The sequence below is a fragment of the Microtus oregoni genome, unplaced genomic scaffold (assembly GCF_018167655.1).
Source record: "Microtus oregoni isolate MIOR12 unplaced genomic scaffold, Mior012 000023F_ref0000262, whole genome shotgun sequence".
In the NCBI taxonomy this organism is placed as follows: Eukaryota; Metazoa; Chordata; class Mammalia; order Rodentia; family Cricetidae; genus Microtus; species Microtus oregoni.
This window is the reverse complement of record NW_024543082.1, coordinates 5,710,858-5,734,901: the sequence shown is the minus strand read 5'-3', so window position 1 is coordinate 5,734,901 and position 24,044 is coordinate 5,710,858. Positions and strand designations below refer to the sequence as shown.

Sequence of the window (24,044 nt, the reverse complement as noted above, 5' to 3'; positions counted from 1 at the left end):
TCTCCTTGGCCATGCCCCTCCTGTTCCTTTTGTTTCTCTATGTTGGCCATGCCCCTTCCTGCTCCTTTCCTGTTCTCAAGGATGGCCATGTCCCTGTCTCTTCCTTTCTGCTGCTCCATGGTCTGAGCGACACTGATTTTCCTCTTCTCTCTCTGGCTGCAGCTTCTGATATCACAGTTCACATTTTCATAGCTCTTCATGTCATTAACAGCATTCCTAGAAAATACTTTCAGTGGGGAACTTCTGCTCCAGAAGTGTTTAGTTCTTTATAGCCACCCAGCTAGACTATGGGTGAGTTGGAAATCAAATGGCAAGTCTTTAGATTCTGTTGAGTTTTACTAAGTTCAGCTGTCTGGTGTTCTAATTCTGTTTTTGCAAAATCTCCTCTATTCTGCTATTTTTTTCTCATTTACTACCAAATGTGGATTGTTTATCACTGTAGGCTAATGGTTGGACTGACGGTCATTCGGATAATGACCAACTGGGTCACCTCCATATAGCATGGTTCTCATCCCATTTACCCAGTTGTCCCTATAATTGTAAATATTCTTGCATTTAGTGCCTACAGAGTCCAGTACAGGTTCTGTACTACTGAACTCTGTGTTTCTTCAATGTAATGCACTGACTGGCTCAAAACAATTCCACTGACCTCAGTAGACAATAAGAAGACTGAGGCTGTGTAAGTAGGATTTGTGTAGCAGGATGCTGACAGGATTCACCAGAGTTCCCTTGTGTGATAACATATCTGAGAGAAGGGTTTATTTGGGCTCAACAATTTTGGAGTTTTTGGTCTACAGTCAGTTGGCCTGCTGCTTTTGGGCCAATGGCACAAGGCAGTACACCCTGTCGGGAACTCTTGGCTATGTAGTGATACAGAAAGAGTAAAGGGCTTGGGTCCCAGGATCATCCCCTCTCCCCTTGGGGAATCTGACTTCCTCTAGTACTCACTTCTAAAAAAAGCTTTCAGGATCTTCCATTAGACCACGAGCTGGCAACCCTGTTTGTAATCTCAAGGCCCTTGGAGAACACACAATAACTAAGATAAAGCAATGCAAATTAAAAAGTAATCTGGGCGTGGCAGCACCTACGTTGACCCCAGCACTTGAGAGACAGAGGCAGGCAGGTCTCTGTGCTTTTGAGTCCAGCCTGGTCTACAGAGAAAGTTCTAGGTCAACCAGGGCTACCTAGTAAGTCCTTGTCTCAATAAAGCAACATAAACAAATGAACAACACCCCAGTAAGTTTATGGGCAGGAGAACAGCTCACTGGGTTAGATAGTTTGCTGTATAAGCGTGAGGGCTGGAGTTTGAATCTCCAGCCCCCTCATCAACAGCTGGGCATGGCTCCATTTGCCCAGTATAGAGAGCAGAAATGGGCAGATCACAGAAAGCCTAGCCAACAGGCAAACTTCAGGTTCAGTAAGAAATCCTAAATCCAGGCTGCAAGGCAAAGAGCAATGCAGGGAAATGCCCAGTGTCCTGCTGTGGCCTCCACGTGACCAGGGGTGTGCACTCCTCCATATGCCCACAAGTCTACAACATGCATAATGCACACAAAGTGACATTCACATCCCTGTGCTAAGTTCTCCTTCTTTTACAAGGGCTTGCTGCTTAGGGAGATGGGCTGAGCTACTCGCTCATAATAGTGAAGTCTGTAGAAATCATTGCCTAATTATGTGAGTAAAGATTGCTTCCAATTTGGCTTAAAATCTTTTTTTCTTTGTTTAACATTTCAGTTCGGCAGAATGTTCTGGAGAAAGGAAATCATGAGTTAGTGTGGCCAGGAAAAGGGAGATTCAAGTTAACTGTCCAGTTGCCCAAAGACCCAGATGAAGCCTCAGTCTCTAAGGAGGCAATTCCAGAAAAGGTAAGGACACAGGGTGTTATTACAAGGTGTGTGGGATTCTCTATGATGAATATGGTGGAGATGAGCTGGGTGAGGTGACACACACCTTTAATCCCAGCACTCAGGAGGGAGAAGTAGGAGGATATTTATGAGTCTAAGGCTATTCTGATCTACACAGTGAGTCCAGACCAGCCAAGGCTACATAGTAAGACCATGTCTCAAAAAGAAAAATGGTAGATGAGGGCCTAAGTCACACTAGACTGAGAACGGCAACTTGGGACTACAGAGGGAGCAAGGACTGTAAACAATGGAGAAGCATTGCCCTGCTATAGGCCCAAAGAAGTTTATTTATTCATTAACCAATAAAAAGTAACACATAGACAGAATGACTTCCCACACCATTTCTCCTTTCTGTTAAAATAAAAAGGAAGGTTTTTAACATAGTAAAAATATATATAACAAGACAGGTATATATACCTGTCACTTTTGGAAGAGTCAAGACTGGGGGGTTTAATAGTAATATATTTGGGGTGTCAAAGTTGTATCCATTGGTCTTAGCGTCTTTATAATCAGAAGCCTGCCACTTTGTTTCAGTCATCTTGAGGCCAGCAGTGTACCCCGCATGTGCTGTTCCCTCAGCTGTGAAGAAGATTGTCAGGAATCTCTCTGAAGCACGTGCATCATGTTCATACAGTAAACATGAACTAAGTGCCAAGTCAGGCAAACCTCTGGTTAATCTGCCTCATGGGAGTCTCCTGTTTGTGTCTCATTTCATCAGTGATTGTTGTGACCAGCAAAGAAGACACCATGTAACATGTGGCTTTTGATCCATTCACTAGCCCAGTATCCAAATGTGTCATTATCAATTCAGTTAATTTACATTTCCAGTCTGGCCCAAGAGGGGTTTTATTTATATATGAAATAATTCATAGTCGCTGGGCTGAGGGGGCACACACTTTTAATCCCAGGATTGGAGAGACAGAGGCAGTTGGATCTTTTTGAGTTCAAGGCCAGCCTAGTCTACAGAGTGAGTTCTTGGACAACCAGAACAAGTTACACAGAGAAACCCTGTCTTGAAAAAAACAAACAAAACCAATCAACCAACTAAACTGACAAAAACCAATCAAACAAACAAACAAAAAGAAATGATTCTTGTATTAATGCTGTCTTACTGTTTGGGTTTTAGGAATCCAAGCCTAAAAACATTGCTGTCGGGAAAGGTAAGTCTCAGCTAGCTTGACCCTGTTATTCACCAGGAAGTTTTGCGTTTATTAAACAAGTAGCTTGTGTTGTAAGAGGCTGCTCTTTAGTTACCAGCCATTTAGACCTGAAATGATCACTCAGAAACCATATTATTTGCAATACTGTTTGGCTAATAGCTTAAGCATATTTCTAGATAGTTGTTATATCCTAAACTAACCCATCTCTATTAATCTGTGTATCGCTATGTGGGTTACTGGATAAAGTTCTGGTGTGTCTGGCAGAGGTTACATGGCTTCAGCTAACTCTGCCTTTTTCCTCCCAGCATTCAGTTTAGTTTTTCTCACCTAGATCTGTTCTGCCCTGTTATTGGCCCAAAGAAGTTTATTTATTCTTTTTTTTTTCTTTTTTCTTTTTGGTTTTTTGAGACAGGGTTTCTCTGTAGCTTTGGTGCCTGTCCCAGAACTAGCTCTTGTAGACCAGGCTGGTCTTGAACTCACAGAGATCTGCCTGCCTCTGCCTCCCGAGTGCTGGGATGAAAGGCGTGTGCCAACACCGCCCGGCTTAGTTTATTTATTCATTAACCAATAAAAGTAACACATAGACAGAATGACTTCCCACACCATTTCTCCTTTCTGTTAAAATAAAAAGGAAGGTTTTTAACATAGTAAAATTATATATAACAAGACAGGTATTAAGGAAGAATTACAGATGCAACATTTATATCTACTTTATCTTTTATCATAACTAAGGAAAAGTATAACTATAACTATATATTCTTCAACTCCATCAAAGACTCCAGAAGAATATCCTACTACCTAAGTAAACAGGAAGTACAGTGTAAACAATATCCAAAACTCTAGAATTGACAGAGACATCTCACAGCATGGACAGTCACCCAAAGTTCTTCTGAATCATTAGGGCATCCATCTTCAGCCTACGGGCCCATAGTATCCAGCAGACTTTTCCATGAAGCAGGAAATTTCAAAGACAGTTTTCCCTTTAATGGCAGTTTTTCAATCACTTTCTTCTGTGTCATGCAAGAAGGCTGGTAGACGCTTTCATGAAGCAGGAACCCCTTTAGCAAGTTTAGCAGTCATTTCTCTGTGGGTCCTGCATGTCCAGTTCATACAGCATCACATCAAGCAGTCCAGGCAAGAGCAGTTTCTTGCCCAAATGCCTAAATAACTCCATAAGGAGCCCCTTCAGTACCCATCTTCCTCTTGAAGTAATTGGTGCTGTAAAGAGCAGATGCATCTCACTGTCATGAAAAGTTCTAAATTATTAAACCATTTTAAATGCCATATTTGGTAGTCTTTGAAAGATTTGAAGAATATCTATCTAGAAAAACCTAACTAACATAAAAACAAACTTGACTATTATAGATGATTATCTATTAGCCTATATTTCTTACTTATACATTACATTTTAAATGAGCTACACAAACACAATATCTTAATCAAGAGCAGAAATACATATATATATATATATATATATAACAAAATTCACGTAAAATTTCTATCAATAAACCAAGATCCATACCAATACAAAGTATTCATATCTATAGCATATTCCCCCTTTAAATGTACACAAACATGTATAAACAATATTTGGAAATTTGGTCATAGTTATCTCCAAACTGCTTCCTACTTTTTTGGGGCAAAGTATTTTGGTCTTTTGAGGGCTCTTCATCTATCAAACCACATTAGTCTGGAAAGAATCCATAAGTTCTCATCCTCTGTGGAAACAAAAGCAGAACCTCTTTTCCAAAGCAACAAATCCTTAGATCAAATTCTGAAGTCAAGAAACCTTTAAAGCATATAGTGGTTTAGCTTAGTAGTCTGTGCAATGAAGTGTCTCTCTGTACTTAGTTCCTAAACAGTCAAAAACTTCAAAGAAAACATAATAATATGTGTAATCCTGACTCTATGTGTATTTTCCATCTTTATGTGGCTTGTTTTTCTTACTCTATTACTTTTTCTACAAGTTAAATATTTATTTTGTTACCTTTACTCATTTAATCTATGACTGTCTATACTCTTATATTAATTACATTTACTGTCTCTTTACACTTTCTTCTCTCTCCCATGCCTATGTACAATTTTTAAACATACTGTGTCTCACTTAGAGGTCTTTTATGTCTGAATCTGTCCTATTGTGTATCTGTAATCCTTTTCTGTCCAGGAGTGCTTTGTAAAATGCTAAGCAGCAGCATGACTTGGACTAAGGCTCCTTTGCCTTTTGGCTCCCCCCAGTCCATCATGGTGGAGGTGTATTCACCACCTCTATGAACTGTGCACACTGCACCAGTTCTGGGTATAAAGCTAGTCTATGTCATGCCATTGAGCAGTTTGTAACATGCTGCTCACAAACCCCAAGGGAGCCTCCAGCTCTTTGGGCTCCCTTCAGAGAAATGAAACCAGCTTTTTTGGTGTTGGTAGATGTCTACAGCTGAGGAGAGGAGAGGAAGATCTGGGAATTGGTGATAGACACTCGTGTTTTGGTGGCCAGTAATAGGAAGGACAGGACTTGTAGTGGACGCTTGCTGTGTGCCTCTCTGGGTAGCAGTGCTCTGTGAGGTGAGCACTGGGTATATCTTAGATGGACCCTACCTTCTGAGCACAAGCCTCATCTACTACAGGAAACAGTCAGCACTGGGACTGGGTGGGGTTTCCTGTTTCCTGGTGGGTGGGCAGGGCCATGTCCTGCCCAGAGTTAAATGAAGGAGCAGCTAATAAGACCCATGTAAAGGGCACCAAATGAAGAACCATACTGGATAAGGCAAGCAAGAACAACCAAGAGATGCAGACACCCAAGTCTTAGGGAAACAAATTCTTTACCTGAAGCACTCTACCTTCTGGCCTGGAGACAGGTTCTCTCACTGAACCTAGGTTTGCCCCTTTGGCTAGGCTTTCTGGCCAGGGAGCTCTATGGATCTGGCCATTTATGCTCTCTACGTTGGGCACATGTAGCCATGCCCAGCTCTTTACAAGGGAGCTGGGGATTCAAGCTCCAGCCCTCACACTTACACAGCGAGTTGTCTAACCCTGTGAGCCATTCCTCACTGATGCTGTTACATGTGCTGCACAGGTTCAGTGGTCAGAACTGCTCCCATAGCTTACAAAACATCTCTTTCCCACAAATTGAAAGGGAGGTGTTCCAGGACAAATGGTTTAAAAATGCCCTTATGGTCTTCTTCATCCTTCCAATCTAAATATTGGGTACTGCAACTCTGGAGAACTGGCCATTCCTACCCCCTGTATTGCCATAGAGGCTGGCTGTAGAGGCCAGGCTGCAGACCAGTGTTTTTAAGCAATCACTATCAGCCCCTGTATCTGGAAGGCCTTGGAATCTTTTCCCATTAATTGTTAATGTAAATATGGGCTGTTCTCTAGACTAGAAACCCAAAATGCTCCAGGGAATTCCATGGAGTCAAACCCCTTGTCCCCTTGTTCCTGTTTAAAGAGTGGATTAGTAGAGCAAAACATGGGCAAAAGCACTAGTTGAGCTATTCTCGCTCCTTGAGGGATGACAAGGACTCCCACCCAGCTTCAACCATAATTTTAATTTCTCCAGCACAACCACAGTCTATAATTCCTGGTAAAATTTTAATTCCTTTAAGTGCTGAACTACTTCTACCCTACTGAACCCTCTGGAATAGATCTATATACTCCAGTCCCCAAGGCCTGCACACTGATCTTTGGGGTCAATACTTCCTGGGCAGAGGTACAGAGGACCAGGCCTGTACTTCTTGGGGTGCCTCAGACAGGGTCGTAGACAGTGAGGCATTTCTTGAGGAATGAATCTGAGGGGAGCAACCAGTTCACTCATGACCCTGTGTATTTGTGTTTTGGGAGCTGGGGGACAGGCCCCTACTCCCATTTCCCAAAACGGAATGAGATTCTTTTGAATGTCAGTTTTAGAGTGACAGTCATTAGCCCAATGGGTACCCTTTTGATATTTTGAGCAAACACCTGGATTTCCCCTGGGCTGATTAAATGTCCCTTTACCAGCAGGGCAGTTCCTTTTGATGCATCCAGGTTGTCTCATTAAAAAGAAGTCCTTGACCTGGCTCCACCTTGACTCCCCCTAAGGACAGAAACAATTATCTGTCCCATCATGTGAGTGCAATCAATGTCCCTGCATAACTGGATAAAGTCATTTAAACTCCTATTTTTATGGGGAGGCATAGCCTCCTGACTGTATCTGTTAGCATTTTCATGGGCCAATTGTTTTATGACAGGCATAGCTGTGTCCACATTCCCAAAAATGCAACTTCCCAGCAGTAACAATCAACAAACTCAGGATAAAGTTCTGAAGGTCCTTGAAGGACCTTAGCCAGTTGTTTCCCTGCTCCTTTATTAGGTAAAGCTTTCCAGGCATTAATGGCCATGGCAGCTATGTGAGCATAAACAGCAGGGTCGTAAGTAATCTGTGCTGCTAAGCCCATGCACTTTCCCATGCCAGCCAACTGCGCAATTCTCCTGCATTTCACCTATCCATAACAATCTCGTCCTGAAAGACAGGTATGCAAAGGTATGCAAAGCCTGCAAAGCTGCCTTTCTTCTTTTCCTAAATTCCTTTTTAGCAGTACAATCTCCCTTTCTAAAATTTCTTCTTTCTATTTTATATCCCTTTTAGTACTTTTAACTTTCCCCTCCTCAAAGCTCTTAATAGACTTCACAGATTCTTTAACCTGAATCTCTTCAAAGGTTTTTGCCAAATTTTCTAATTTCTTTTTTACTTTTACCTGCTCCCAATCAGAAATAATAAAGCCTTCTGCTTGTAGAAACAAGAGATTAAACTCTCTCAAAAAATTAGGCAATAAACTAACTTACATCAAAGAAAACTGTCTTAATGAACTCTTGTGCTGTCTTAGTTTTAATACTGGTGCCTTGTTTGCCTTGCTTCTCTAAAAAAAAAAAAAACAACAACAACAACAACAACAAAAAACTATCAATTGGCCCTTCAAGCAATTGGCTCTTGCTTCTTTAAAAGAATTATCAATTGCCTTATCAATTGGCTCATCAATACTGAATTACTAGTACCCATTTTCAATTCACCCTCACCATCAATTTCTTACCTGCTGGCCAGCCTCTGAGGGTGCTCTCTCAGGGGTCCCCTATTTCCCATCTTGCTGATAGGCCTCCAACTGTAATAACACCTGTGTTACTCTCTTCAGTACAGTTCGCATGCCACAGTACCATCTGTGAGCCAGGCAAGGGCCTGGAGATTAAAACAACATATAAGAGGCCTGGGTCAGTAGAGAGGAAATAAGCCAAATGCTATTTATTTAAGTTTAGGAAATCCCTTATATACCTAACTGCTGCACAATGGAATTTCCTCCAGGCAGAGGGGAAATTACCATGCCCAAAATGGAGTAAACAATGGCCCTATAGCTAACCACCATGGGGGTCAGAGGGAGCACAGGAACAAACGGGATGTTTAGAGAGAAAATGCAACAAGATGCCTGGCCAGAAACTGTCCTCAAGATGAACCCCTAGAGGAGGGGTAGACCCATGGGCCCTACACATGGCTACTAGGCAATCAGCATTTTATTAAAGCATACAAGTGACATATCTTTACAGTGTAGAAGACAATTGTCCCATAGCAAAGATCTGCCTGCCTCAGCCTCCCAAGTGCTAGGACTAAAGGTGGGCACCACCATACCCAGCTATATTTTAATTTTTAATTCACTAAAGCAGAAGCTGCACTATCTGAGATTTCCTTTTAGCAGAGTTAGCCAAAATATGGATAAGGTTAGGGTTGTCTCAGGATAATTTACTTAATAAAACCATGAATATACACCTTTCATTGTCATTTCCAATTTCCCCAGATGATTTGGATACAATACATTCTCCCAGCAACAGATCAGAAAAAACAGAAGATATCCCGAAAGAATGTGAAACTGTTTCCTCCATGGTGGTATTTGAAAACCTGCCTGAGAAAGTGACTGACATAGTGCTGACCTTCCTAGTGGAGAATATAAGTGGCCTCCCCAGTGACGACTTTAAGGTGGAAGTGATCCAAGATTTTGGCGTTGCCGTGGTTACCTTTCAGAAGCCTATAGGTGAGCCCCAGGACCAGGGAGGCCCTGCATTCCCAGGCTTCTGTCCAGCACACAACAGGGCTTGGGACATCTCTGAGTGTGTGACACTTTGCTGTAGTGAGTAAATGAGGCCTCTAAGCCAATTTATATTTCTGTCCTCCCAGATTTTGGAAAGATGAACAAATTCATTTTGAGATCCAATTTGGGTCTGCTTAAAAAACTGCCCTTTATTATATGATTGTTTAAGAGGGTGGAGTGGGGTGGGGTGGTGGGAGAAATAGAAAGTCCCAGGTGATTCCTAGTGGACAAGTTTGAACTCTTCCTCTACTTCCCAAGGAGGAGTTAAGACTGACCTGTCACCATGCCACACTTCTGTAAGGCAATGATGCCAACAGACTTAGTGTCAGGCACCTGCCAATCTCTCTGTGTGTTAATTTATTCATTCTTTTTAACAACCCTAAGACAGGGCTCGATGTTGCTGAGAGATGGAGGAACTGGAATTGGACCCGAGCAGTCAACAACTTCCACTCCCCTTTTTCCTATTCTTTTACCACACAGCACTTCTCATGATGTAACCCTTTCATGGTCACACATGTAGAGAAGAGAGAGCCCACTTTTTGGGGAAAATGAGTGCCCCAGCCAGCACTATGGCAGAATGGGCAAAGGCACTGCGGCCAAGTCTGACAGCCTGAGTTTGATCCCTGGGACTCATACAAGTTGCCCTCTGACCTCCAGTTGCACGCACACACATGCACTGGCATGTGCACACACATAAACATGGAAAAGAAAATGACTGCTCTGTTAGGTCATTGTCATAAGCAGGACCCAGCTCCACCTAAAACATGGCAGATTTCCAAATCTAAGCCCCATATCCCACGGGTACAGCAGTGGGTGTCAGTCAAGCTCATAGGTGCTGTGATCAGAATTCTGGTCCTGTCACTTAGCTAGTTGTATGAAGATGACCAAGTTATTATTTTCTCTGGTCCTTATCTACTCATCCATAAAATGGTGGTGATCAAACTTACATAAATTCCTGTGAAGATTGGTGAGATGGTACCTCAGGCATAGTGAGGATTTGATAAAGGACAGTTATTTCAAGTTTCATATTATTTATTATAAACAGAAATTTAAAGATTGTTTATTTTATATGTACATCCTGCAAGTATAGCTGTATACCTCATGCATGCAGTCCCTGAAGCAGTCATTAGAGGGCCTTGGATTCCATGGAACTAAAGTTACAGGTGGTCCTGGGCTTCCAAGTGGATGCTGGGAACTGAATCACAGTCCTCTGCAAAGGCAGGAAGGACTGTTAACCTCTGAACCATCTCTCCAGACTCATAAAGGGAAATTTAAATTGAAATGACCTTGCTTCTGTTCATTGATCAACAATTTTGAGTGCATTCTTTTTTAGCTTCTATTACTGTAACAAACCCCTGATGTCATCAGCCTCTAAAAAGAAAGGTTTATGATAATTCACAGTTTGGGTGGCTTCAGTTCATGGTCAGCTAGCCTGCTGCCCTAGGGCTTAGGTTGAGGCGGTCTGCATGGTGGCTGTATAAAGGAGAAAGAGAGAGAAAGAGAGAGAGACAGAGAGACAGACAGAGACAGAGAAGCCAGCATCATCTTGTCCCTATCTTCCCCATCAACAACTGGGACATTTCCCACAGGCCTCACTTGTTAAAGGATCCATTACTTCTCAATAGCACCTAGTTGAGGACTAAGACTTTAACTCGTGTTCCTCAGTGACAGTTTCGGTCCAAACTATGGCCACTGTTATGGACCAGGTATCAGTTTAGGGGCTGAGGCATAAAGGTGGCTAAAATCATAGTTCCCTCTCTAGAAGAACTCATTCTGGGAGGAGGAGGGAGGCATGTATGTCAATGAATAATGGAGATGAAAGAGAGGTTGTTTCCCAGGTGTAGTAACCTGAGAAGGGTGGGAGACAGGACCCTGCATAGTTGTCCCCACCTGAGTGTTTTCTCCAGCACCCTCTCCAAAGGACACCAAGCTTGTTCATGCTGTCTCTGCTCCCTCCTCTTATCTGTTTGGCAACCCCCCCCCATTTAGTGTTCAAATTAGAGACCAAATATAGACCATATATGGTCTGAGTCAGTCCCTCTTTCATCTGTTCCTTATTGGAGCAACAAAAGGCAATTCAACTTTGCTCAAGATCAATATCTTCCCAGTGATATACAAGCAAGGACTTGTTTTCATTTCTCAGATCCCAGCATAATGATTGGCATGACAGGCCCACCATCTGCCTGTTAATTTAAAAGAGATAGGCTGAGTCCGGAAAGTAAGACCAACTGAAAAAATAGAGGAGGGCTGTAGACATAGCCCTGTGTTGGTAGCATGGTTCAGTTTGATCCTTAGCCTCACAAAATATCTCTGTCTCCCATGTCGGAGAAGAACATTACAGACAGGGGCATTACAGACACAAACAGTGCAGACACAGGCATTGTAGACACAGACATTGCAGACACAAACAGTGCAGATATGGGCATTGCAGAGACAGGCATTGCATGCACAGGCAGTAAAGACAGGGGCACTGTAGACATGGGCATTGCAGACGCAGGCAGTTGTATATACAAGGACAAAAGGAACTTCAAAAACATAACTAGTTGGATTTAGTTGCTGTTGTTGGCTTTTTATTTTTATTTCTTTTTTAAAATTTTTTTTGGCTTTGGCTGTGTTTTTTTGAGGCAGTGTTTCTTTGTGTAGCCTTGGCTGTTCTGGAACTAGCTCTGTAGACCAGACTCAAACTCACAGAAATCTGCTTGTTCCAATCTCCCAAGTGCTGGGGTTAAAGGCGTGCACCACCATCACCTGATTCATGTCTACTTTTTCGTCGCAACATGAAAATAAAACTGAAAGTGCTATTTGGATACGTGTTTGGAGTCAGGAGCCTGGCTGTGGATGTGGGCTCCTACCTGCTGCCATAGTGGGAATAAATGGTCTTGAGAAATTGGGGAGAGGGGTGGCATTGTGAGGACTGTGCACAGGAGGGTTGGCCATGGCCAAAGGGCAGCTCAGTAGGAGAAAATACAGTAGCTCACTAGTCCCATTCTGGGTTGGAGCCAAGCCATTTCTTCCATACCATATAGAGATGCCACTGAAATTTTCTCGTTTTCTTTCTGTTTTGTAGATACCAAAAAATTTATTAGTGATTGTATCAGTCACTGTTCAAACCGACATCCATGGCTTGCCCCGAGACTTCTGGAAATAACAAAAGTAGTTACAGTGGAAAACCTGCCTCCTGGGGTAGATGACTACCAGCTACAGGTCTACTTTGAAAGCTCTTGCAATGGGGGCGGAAAAGTCACCCATGTTGAGTGTTTCCCAGAAGAGAGCTCGGCGCTGGTTGAGTTTTCAGACAGCAAAGGTAATGTGTCTTGGCCTGCCACCCGGGAAGACCTGGATGGTTGGCCATTTCAGCCATTCCTTAATCTGTCAGAAATGGCACCAATCTCTCATTCATCTGGATTTGGTGCAGAACAAGGGCAGCAAGGCAGGCTCTGGAGAAGCAGCACAAGCTCATGAGAGACAGGGAGAGTCTCTGAGGAGTCTGGCCTGTGACTGAAGGTCGCCATTCTAGGAACTTTGACAGGCCGTACTCACCGCCATAGATCTGTGTTTTATGTCCCTGCATTGATTCTCTAATCAACAAGTTTAGGGAGAGATGGACTCAGAAGCGTGTAGAGTTCTAGAAAGCGTTCCTGTTCCCCCTGTGCTGTGCCTGTGCTGAGATGGGGTAATAGAGATTTCTCATATCCTCAAGAGGAGATGAAAGTCCTGTTGTTGACAACATCGTCAGTGGTTCTTGAGTCTGACAGACTTGAGTTACAATCCTGATTGATGGTCACTGGCATGGTGACCTTCGTGAGCACTTAACCCTTCTGTTTTCCCATCTGTAGAGGTAGTGTTGGAGTTACCTCAGAGGATGCTGTAGGAGGAAAGGAAACAGTCCCTCAGCAGTGCTTGGCCTAAGGGGGTGCTGAGTCTGAGCTGGAGGTCACTCAGGCTGTCTAGCCTCTCTGGAGCCCTGTGGGAGGTTGGGCCTCTGAAGGTCACATTCCTTCCCTCAGACCTGATACATGCCCTAGGACTGAGTCTGTCACCAGGGTATCATATTTTAGCATCCTTCTGCCATGGGTGCCATTTAAATCCAAGTTGTTGCAGGACTGACTCTAATTTCCATGCTGATACTACTTACTCTTGCCCAACAGCTAAAACAAAGTGAGCAGAGTCCTGGAGAAAGAGAGAGAACGTGAGCATTCAGTCAGGGGTGGGTTGTGGTGGCTGTCCATGTACACATGGTGACCGGGAGATATAATGGGGAAGGCCTTACTAAATTGTGATCTCTGGGGATGGACTCTCCAATGACTGTGAGGATGATTTTGCTTTGGTATAGGGGCAAGAATATAAGGTCTGGGTTGGCTCACACTGGCAATTAGCTCAGATATTTCCCTAGGTTTATAGAACCCTGACTTTCCCCAGCATCTACTTTTTCACCTCTATCTATGGGTGTAATAGAATCTCTACCTGAGAAGGTCACTGCCAAGAGTAAACACTGGAAATTCATGTAAAGCCCTTGGGAAAGTTACACAGAGCTCTGGTACAACTCTCTTCTCCTGAGAAATGAAGTTAACAATGGAAGTTAGATTCTAGGACTATAAAGGAAGGGACCAAATGCAGAATAATATACTCAGAGGATTAAAAACTTCTTCATTTTTTAATTCTACACAGGGTTTTTCTGTGTAACAGTCCTAGCTGTACTGGAACTAGCTCTTGTAGACCAGGCTGGCCTTGAATTCACAGAGATTCACCTGCCTTTGCCTCCCAAGTGCTGAGAATTATGCTTGCACACCGTTGCTGGGAAAAAATAATCTTTTTTTAAAAAAATTATTTATATTTTATTTTATGTGCATTGATGTTTTGTCTCCATGTACATCCTTGTGAGGGTGTTGGATATCCTGGAACAGGAGTTACAAACAGTTGTGAGCTGTTTTGTGGGTGCTGGAGATTGAACCCAAGTCCTTTCGAACAGAAGCCTAGTACTATGAAATAATGTGCCATTTCTCCAGCCCTTAAACCATTCCTTAAGTTGGTACAAACACCAACCCCATGCTTGTGTCCAAATTTGTGTTTGTTTCTAATTGCAAGGCATACATCAGTGACATCAGAAAAACAATAGACTCAAGCATGATTTCAGTATAGAGCGATTTGGGTATAAAGTCATCATAGCCCTAAATGGAGTCTGTCTTGTTGCGGTTCGCATCAGTCTACAGCTGAGCACACGGGAGAATGCCACCTTTGAGTTCTACAAACAGCAGAGACTTTTGCCCTCTAGAAAAGTTTGTTTTCTTTTGTGTTCTTTGGAAATGCGTGACACTGAGATTGCTGTTATTTTGTTTGTTTTGTTTTGTTTTTAAAGTGTTAGACATCATTCTGGCCAAAAAGCACAGTTTCAACAGAATGCCACTGTCTGTCTTCCCCTATTATCCTTCCCTGGGCACAGCCTTGTATGGTGATGAGAAGCCACTGGTCAAGCTTCCAGCATCTTTCCAATACTCACTGGGCCTTCCTTTGTGGAAGTTCTTTCAAAAACATAACCATCTGACTGAGGACATAAATGACAAAATGAGACACTGTCACTGTGAACTAACATGGTCTGACATCAACGGTACAGTGACCGTCAGACCTGCTGCCTCCTTAGTCAATCACAGACCAAGCATCAAGACCTGGCAGAGAGACGCCTCCGAAGTGCTGTCTGGCATCAAGGCTAAGTACGAAGTTAAGGTGTTTGAAGTGTATCCGCCAGTGTGGGACATCCTACAGCATGAGGTAGGAGATGACAGGGTTCTCATTGAGTTTGATAAGGAGAGTCTCACCTTAGCCGGGAAATCAGAAGATGTCCAAGACATCGGCCAGAAAATCAAGGAGTTGATAGACAGCACCACGGAGAAGGTCCGAAAGGAGGAGCAGAGTCTGAAGGAGAAAGTGGCCATTTCTCCGGGGAAACACTTTCTTTTGCAACACAGTGGTTTCCTGGATGATCTAAGGAAAGAGAATCCAGAGATGGAGATTCATTACGATGCTGCCACTCAGCACCTGTGCTTTAAGGGATTCCGTGCAGATGTGTATAAAGTAAAGAGTGACATCCAGGAAAAGGTGTATTCCATGCCTCAGAAAGATGTCCAGATTCCTTCTGAAGTCTTAATGTTTCTGCAGCAAGTAGACAGTCAGGAATTCTCCAAGACTCTTTTTGAGGCACAGAAAATTCTTGCCAAGTATGAACTGAAAGGTACAGCTCTTCTCTTGACGGCCTGTTCTTTAGAAGCCCTGGCAGAAGCAGAGAAGAGCATACTTGATGCCTTCAGTTATAAAATCATTGAAGTTGAAGACAAGGAAGTTCTTAGAGGCAATGCATGGAAAAAGAAAATTCACCTCTTGCAAAAGAGATACCTCTCCATTGCAAGCATTATGATAAAGAATGAATTAAGTTTAGGAACCCCTGCTGAGGTCATCATTGCAGGCTGTGTGAAAAAGGTAAATGAAATAAATGGTCAACTTTTTGAGTTCTTGAAAAACACCATGAAAATTGAAAGACTGGTAGAAATTGAACCATTGTTGATTATCGAGTATTTAAGGGCAGACAAGAATTATTTCTGGCCAAAGATAAGGAAGACAAATGTGCAGGCAAGTTTTAAGCTGGAAGATGAACCAAAAGGCATTTTACTAACTGGACCCAAGAGTAAAGTTCTAGAGTGCATGAACATGGTCAAGCAAATCCGGGATTCAGTCTGCATTAAAAGGTTCCAGATAGATAAGCCTGGTGCTAGGCACTTCTTCCAGGACAAAGCATCCTATTACAAAAGCGAGATCCAATGCCTGTATGGATGCATCATTGAGCTCCAGGAGGCAGCAGAGAAGGACAAAGGCAGCCTTAAAGGGCAGAAATGCCTCTTACAGAAGGACATAGCCCCTGGAGTCACTCTGATTGTACAGCAGGGAGACCTGGCTCGGTTTCCTGCCGATGTGGTCGTGAATGCAGCAAATGAGAATCTGAAACACATTAATGGTCTGGCCCTTGCTCTTTCAAATGCAGCTGGCCCTGAACTTCAAGCAGAATGTGACAAAATAGTGAGAAATGGTGGCCTGGTCCTAACTGGCAATGCTGTTATCTCAAAAGCAGGCAACCTCCCTTGCCATTATGTCATCCACGCAATAGGGCCTCGGTGGGACAGAAATAAGGCCCAGGAGTGCGTGAGCCTATTAAAGAGAGCTGTGGAACGAAGTCTCTCCTTAGCTGAGGAGGTCAAGTGTCAGTCCATAGCCATGCCAGCTATCAGCTCTGGAATCTTTGGCTTTCCTTTAGACCAGTGTGTGGCCACCATTGTTTCAGCCATCAAAGACAACTTCCAATGGCAGCCTTTTTCAAGGTGCACCTTGAAAAAGATTTATCTGGTGGACATATCTGCAAAGGTTGCTGGGGCCTTTGCTGAAGCTGTAGAAACTACATATAAAGCCACCCTTTCCCACACAGCTTATCCTTCTGATTTACAAGCATTAGAATTAGTTCAACCTTGGAAAATGCCACAGAAACTACAGACACAGGACTATGTGCTGGTGTCCCCAGAAGGCCTGAAAATCCGGCTGGTGGAAGAAGGTGTGCAGAATGCCAAGGTGAGTGTCCCTGTCACCAACAATGTGCAGTGATGTCACTGGCCTCTGCCAGCTTTATTGAGGACCAAAGGAAGACATGGTGGAGGGAAAGGACTGAGGAAAATTCCCTATTCTCGTACTCAGACCTCAAACATTTTCCCTCTTCTCTGGCTTCTTCCCAAATCAGGAGTAGAGATGGTGTGTCTGTAAGGATCTGAAGGGCTCTGGGATGGCTCACTACATCCCGGTAACTGTGGTCCATAGTAGGGGACACTGCACGGCTCTCCTCATCTTCATCATTTCCCATATGTCTTGTCTGCTCCATCTAGTGCTGGCTTCTGTCAGTTACAGGTATGGGAGTGCATGTGGGATGCAGGTGATAGGAGTTTAACCAATGACACGAGAAAGGGTGACCTTGGGTTCTGTAGTTGACAAGGGAGTTCAGTTCCCGGATCTTATCTGTGGGTCCTTGTGAGGAAGGAGTGGGCAGGTGGGACGAAGGTCCAGATGTTGGGAATCGTGTAAGGACAATTCTTGTTTTGTGGATATGTTTTAGGGAACTCATGTTTTTGGATAGACTGGCAGTCAGAAAGCCTTAGTAATCCTCCTGTCTCAACTACACACACACACACACACACACACACACACACACACTGGGGATATAGGCATGAGCAGCCACTGCTCTTACCCTCTCTGCCTTATTCATCAGCCCAAGATTGTGTGTTTGCGCTCACGTGCATGTGTGTATATATGTGTGTCTGTGCATGTTTGTGTGTGTGTGTGACAGAGAGAGAGAGAGAGAGAGAGAGAGAGAGAGAGAGAGAAAGAAAGAAAGAATTTAGCTAGACATGGTGGCATATGCCTTTAATTACAACACTTGGAAGACAGGGAGGCAATTCCTGTGAGTTCAAGGCAAGCTAGGTCTACGTCGAATTCCAGCCCATCGAGGGCTACATAGTGAGACCTGTTTTCCCTCCCTTCTTCCTGAAAAGTATTTCATACCCTTTCAAGACAGGCTCTACTCATTGGAACCATATCTATCTGAAGCAGGGCAGGCTGGTACCTTCTTCCTGACCAGTAGCTGCAGGTTGCTCTGCATGCTTGTAGCCGTGTCCTCCTGGGAATGTCTGCCTTACCCTTCTGATTGCTTCGGGGGGTTAGGACTCAGAGTTGGGTGATCTGTCCTTTCTGTCACTCAGACAGTTCTGAGCATTTTGTTTTCACTGTTCTGATTTAAAGACACATGCTTTGTAGGCAGAGGCTGCTTGTTCATTTTGCAGCTGCCCAGACTCCTGAAATAATCACACAAAACTATATTATTTAAATCACTGCGTGGCCAATCACTTAAGCCTATTGCTAGCTAGCTCTTATATCTTTGGTTAGCCCATTTCTAATGTTTTGTGTATTGCTACATGGCTGTGTATTACCGGCAAGGTTCCACCTGGCATCTGTCTCTAACGGGGCTACATGGCTTCTCTCTGACACTGCCTACTCTCTCTTCATCTGTCTCCTTGGAACTCCCGCCTTGCCCTTTTCTACTAAGCCATTGATCAAAACAGATGTATTCATTAACCATTAAAAGCAGCACATAGACAGAAGGACTTCCCACACCAATGCTTGGCTGAGGCTCAGTTGAAAGAGCATTTGCCTAGCAGGCAGGATGTCCTGGGTTCAGTCCCTTAGCACTGCATAAACACGGTGTGGAGCCACAAGTCTGTAAAAACAGCACTAGGGAGATGGAGGGAGGAGGATCAGAAATTCTAAGTCAAGGTTATCCTTGGCTACAAACTGAATTTGAGGCCAGCCCGAATTATATAAGATCTTGTTTTTTTATATTGATTTTTATTGAACACTACATTTTTCTGTGCTCCCCTCCCTGCCTCTCCCTTCACCTTCAACCTTCTCCCAAATTACCATGCTTCCAATTTACTCAGGAGATCTTGTATTTTCTACTCCCCATGTAGATTAGATCTATGTGTGTCTCTCTTAGTGTCCTCTTTTTTTGTCTAGGTTCTCTAGGATCATGATTTGTGGTCTAGTTTTCTTTGCTTTATGTTTAAAAGCCACTTATGAGTGAGAACATTGATAATTGTCTTTCCGGGTCTGGGTTACCTCTACATTTTTCTTTGCTTTCCTCCCTGCCTGTCCTCTCCCCGCTTTAATCTTCCACCAAGGTCTGCATGCTCCCAATTTACTCAGGAGATCTTGTCTTTTTCTACTTTCTACTTCCTATGTAGATTAGATCTATGTAAGCCTCTCTTATTGTCCTCATTATTGGTTAAGTTCTCTGGGATTCTGGTTTGTAGGCTGGCTTTCTTTGCTTTATGTTTAAAAACCACCTATGAGTGAGTACATGTGATGATTGTCTTTCTGTGTCTGGGTTACGTCACTCAAAATAGTTTTCTAGTTCCATCCATTTTCCTGCAAAATTCAAGGTGTCATTTTTTTCTGCTATGTAGTACTCCATTGTGTAAATGTACCACATTTTCCATATCAATTCTTTGGTCAAGGAGCATTTAAGTTGTTTCCAGGTTCTGGCTATGACAAACAAAGCTGCTATGAACATAGTTTGGCACATGTTCTTGCGACACGATTGAGCATCCTTTGGATATATACTCAAAAGTGTTATTACTGGTCTTGAAGAAGGTTGTTTCCTAATTTTCTGAAAAATCCCCACATTGAAATCCAAAGAGACTATACCAATTTGCACTCTCACCAGCAATGCAGGAGTGATCCCTTTACCCCACAACCTCTGCAGCATAAGTTGTCATCAGTGTTTTTGATGTTGACCATTCTTACAGGTGTAAGAGGTGTTCTTACAGGCCTCAGAGTTGTTTTGAATTGCATTTTTCTGATGACTAAAGATGTTGAACATTTCCTTAAGTGTCTTTCAGCCATTTTAGATTCCTCTGTTGAGAGTTCTCTATTTAGGTCTGTACTCCATTTTTTATTGGATTATTTGTTCTTTGATGACCAATTTCTTGAGTTCTTTGTATATCTTGGAGATCAGACCTCTGTCTGATGTGGAGTTACTGAAGATCTTTCCCATTCTGTAGGCTGTCATTTGTCTTGTTGACCGTGTCCTTTGCTTTATAGAGGCTTTTCAGTTTCAAGAGGTCTCATTTATTAATTATTTCTGTCAGTGTCTGTGCTACTGGGGTTAGGAAGTAATCTCCTGTGCTAATGTGTTCAAGTGTACTTCCCACTTTCTCTTCTGTGAGGGTCAGTGTGGCTGGCTTTATGTTGAGGTCTTTGATTCACTTGGACTTGAGTTTTCTGTATGGTGATAGATATAAATCTATTTTCATTCTTCTACATGCTGATATCCAGTTATTCCAAGACCATTTGTTAAATATGTTTTCTTTTTTTGATATTGTTTTGCTTCATTGTCAAAAATAAGGTGTTCAAAGGTATATGAATTAATATCTGGGTCTTCAATTCGGTTCTATTGGTCCTTCTGCCTATGTTTACGCCAATATGAGGCTGTTTTCAGTACTGTAGCTCTGTAGTAGAGTTTGAAGTCAGGGATTGTGATGCCTCCAGAAGTTCTTTTATTGTACAGGATTGTTTGGCTATCCTGAGGTTTTTTGCTTTTCCATATGAAGTTAAGTACCATTCTTTCAAGGTCTGCAAAGAATTTTGCTGAGATTTTGGTGGGTATTGCATTGAATCTGTAGATTGCTTTTGGTGAGATTGCCATTTTTACTATGTTAATTCTGCCTACCTAAGAGCATGGGAGATCTTTTCATTTTCTGGTGTCTTCTTCAATTTCTTTCTTCAAAGTTCTTTTTTTTTTGTTTTTATTTATTTATTTATTGATGACTAATGATACACTTTTGAAGTAGGGTAAATTGTTCAAATATCTGATGTCTGCTTCATCATCTATCTTACTCAGTCACACTCTTTTTTTTTACTTTAGTGACTAATTTCTTTTTTTTTATTGCGAAAAGAAGAAAAAAAAACATAAACAAAAAACAAGTTTCCACCTCCTTCCAGCCTCCCATTTCCCTTCGCCTCCTCCCACCCTTCTCCCCCTCCTCCCACCCTTCTCCCCCTCCCCCCACTCCTCTCCCCCTCCCTCCCCAGTCCACAGAGCAGTCCGGGTTCCCTGCCCTGTGGTAAGTCCTAGGTCCTCCCCCCTCCGTCCATATCTAGGAAGGTGAACATCCAAACTGGCTAGGCTCCCACAAAGCCAGCACATTAAGTAGGATCAAAACCCCCTGCCATTGTCCTTGGTGTCTCATCAGCCCTCATTGTTCGCCATGTTCAAAGAGTCCGGTTTTATCCCATGCTTTTTCGGTCACAGTCCAGCTGGCCTTGGTGAGCTCCCCGTAGATCAGCTCCACTGTCTCAGTGGGTGGATGCACGCCTCGTGGTCCCGAATTCTTTGCTCATGTTCTCCCTCCTTCTGCTCCTCCTTGGGACCTTGGGAGCTCAGTCCAGTGCTCTTGTGTGGGTCTCTGTCTCTATATCTATCCATCACCAGATGAAGATTCTATGATGATATGCAAGATATTCGTCAGTATTGTTCTAGGATAGGGTCATTTCAGGTTCCCAATCCTCAGCTGCCCAAGGAACTAACTGGGAACCTCATCTTGGGCACTAGGGAGCCCCTCTAGGGTCAAGTCTCTTGCCCACCCTAAAGTGGCTCCCTTAACTAAGAATTGTGGTTCCGTGCTCCCCTATCCACCTTTCCTTTATCCCAATTCTCCTGTTTCCCAGGTCCCCCCCTCCTTCCCTTCTACCTTTTCTCTCCCCATCTCCCCTTACCCCCATCCCACCCCACCCCCAAGATCCCATTTTCTCCCCGGAAATTTGGCCTACTTCCCTTAGCCAAGAGGACAACTATATGTTTTTCCTTGGGTTCACCTTCTTACTTAGCTTCTTTAGGTTCACCTACTGTAGACTCCGTGGTCCTTATTTATGGCTAGAAACCAATTATGAGTGAGTACATCCCATATTCATCTTTTTGGGTCTGGGACACCTCACTCAGGATAGTGTTTTCTATTTCCATCCATTTGCATGCAAAATTCGAGAAGTCATTGTTTTTTACCACAGCGTAGTACTCTAATGTGTAGATATTCCATACTTTCTTCATCCATTCTTCCATTGAAGGGCATCTAGGTTTTTTCCAGGTTCTGGCTATTACAAATAATACTGCTATGAACATAGTTGAACAAATGCTTTTGTCATTTGATAGAGCATCTCTTGGGTATATTCCCAAGAGTGGTATTGCTGGGTCCAGGGGTAAGTTGATCCCGAATTTCCTGAGAAACCGAAACACTGATTTCCACAGTGGTTGCACAAGATTGCATTCCCACCAGCAATGGATGAGGGTACCCGTTCTTCCACAGCCTCTCCAGCAAAGGTTATCCTTGGTGTTTTTGACTTTAGCCATTCTGACAGGTGTAAGATGATATCTCAAAGTTGTTTTGATTTGCATTTCCCTGATTGCTAAGGAAGTTGAGCACGACTTTAAGTGTCTTTTGGCCATTTGAACTTCCTCTGCTGAGAATTCTCTGTTCAGTTCAGTGCCCCATTTTTTAATTGGGTTAATTAGCGTTTTAAAGTCTAGTTTCTTGAGTTCTCTATATATTTTGGAGATCAGACCTTTGTCTGTTGCGAGGTTGGTGAAGATCTTCTCCCACTCAGTAGGTTGCCTTTGTGTCTTAGTGACCATGTCCTTTGCTTTCCAGAAGCTTCTCAGTTTAAGTAGGTCCCATTTATTCAATGTTGCCCTTAATGTCTGTGCTTCTGGGGTTATACATAGGAAGCCATCTCCTGTGCCCATCTGTTGTAGGGTATTTCCCACTTTCTCTTCTATCAGGTTCAGTGTGTTCGGGCTGATATTGAGGTCTTTAATCCATTTGGACTTGAGTTTTGTGCACGGTGAGAGATATGGGTCTATTTTCATTCTTCTACAGTTTGACATCCAGTTGTGCCAGCACCATTTGTTGAAGATGCTTTCTTTCTTCCATTGTATACTTTTAGCTCCTTTATCGAAAATGAGGTATTCATAGGTTTGTGGGATAAAATCCTGGTCTTCTATACGATTCCATTGGTTGACTTCTCTGTTTTTATGCCAGTACCACACTGTTTTCATTACTGTAGCTCTGTAATAGAGTTTGAAGTCAGGGATGGTAATGCCTCCAGAAGATCCTTTATTGTATAGGATTGTTTTGGCTATCCTGGGTTTTTTGTTTTTCCACATGAAGTTGATTATTGTCTTCTCCAGATCTGTGAAGAATTTTGATGGGATCTTGATGGGGATTGCATTGAATCTATAAATTGCCTTTGGTAGAATTGCCATTTTTACTATGTTGATCCTCCCAATCCAAGAGCAAGGGAGGTCCATCCATTTTTTGGTATCCTCTTCAATTTCTTTCTTCAATGCCTTAAAGTTCTTGTCAAATAGATCTTTCACTTCCTTGGTTAGATTTACCCCAAGATATTTTATGCTGTTTGTGGCTATCGTGAATGGTGAAGCTTCTCTGATTTCCCTCTCTGCTTCCATATCCTTTGTGTATAAGAGGGCGACTGATTTTTTGGAGTTGATCTTGTATCCTGCCACATTACTAAAGGTGTTTATCAGCTGTATAAGTTCTTTGGTGGAGTTTTGGGGGTCGCTTAAGTACACTATCATATCATCTGCAAATAACGAAAGTTTAACTTCTTCCTTTCCAATTCGAATAACCTTGATCCTATTATGTTGTCTTATTGCTATTGCTAGAACTTCAAGCACTATATTGAAGAGGTATGGCGAGAGTGGACAGCCTTGCCGTGTTCCTGAGTTAAGTGGGATGGCTTTGAGTTTCTCTCCATTTAATTTGATGTTAGCTGTCGGCTTGCTGTATATAGCTTTTATTATATTTAGGTATGACCCTTGTATCCCTAATCTCTCCAAGACTTTTAACATAAATGGATGTTGAATTTTGTCAAATGCTTTTTCAGCATCTAATGAAATGATCATATGGTTTTTTTCTTTCAGTTTATTTATATGCTGGATTACATTGATAGATTTTCGTATGTTGAACCAGCCCTGCATCTCAGGAATGAAGCCTACTTGATCATAATGGATAATTTTTCTAATGTGTTCTTGGATTCGATTTGCCAGTATTTTGTTGAGGATTTTTGCGTCGATATTCATGAGTGAGATTGGCCTGTAGTTCTCTTTCCTGGTTGAGTCTTTGAGTGGTTTTGGTATCAGAGTAATTGTGGCTTCATAAAGGAATTTGGTAATGACCCTTCTGTTTCTATATTGTGGAATACATTAAGGAGTATAGGTA

General features: G+C 42.8%; 2 protein-coding genes across 2 annotated transcripts in view; both read left to right on the top strand.

The window, feature by feature from the left end:
- The window catches only part of LOC121461711 (protein mono-ADP-ribosyltransferase PARP14-like), a 361,785-nt gene that overhangs the window by 104,215 nt on the left and 233,526 nt on the right, over nt 1–24,044 (top strand). The gene's annotated exons all lie outside the window — the stretch shown is intronic.
- LOC121462036 (protein mono-ADP-ribosyltransferase PARP14-like) overlaps nt 1–24,044 on the top strand; it is a 44,045-nt gene that overhangs the window by 3,168 nt on the left and 16,833 nt on the right. Inside the window, exons 2-6 of the mRNA XM_041673461.1 lie at nt 1,735–1,865; nt 3,031–3,064; nt 8,881–9,114; nt 12,239–12,475; nt 14,528–16,779. Of these exons, the coding sequence (XP_041529395.1) occupies nt 1,735–1,865; nt 3,031–3,064; nt 8,881–9,114; nt 12,239–12,475; nt 14,528–16,779 (2,888 nt within the window). The remainder of the gene's footprint in view (nt 1–1,734; nt 1,866–3,030; nt 3,065–8,880; nt 9,115–12,238; nt 12,476–14,527; nt 16,780–24,044) is intronic.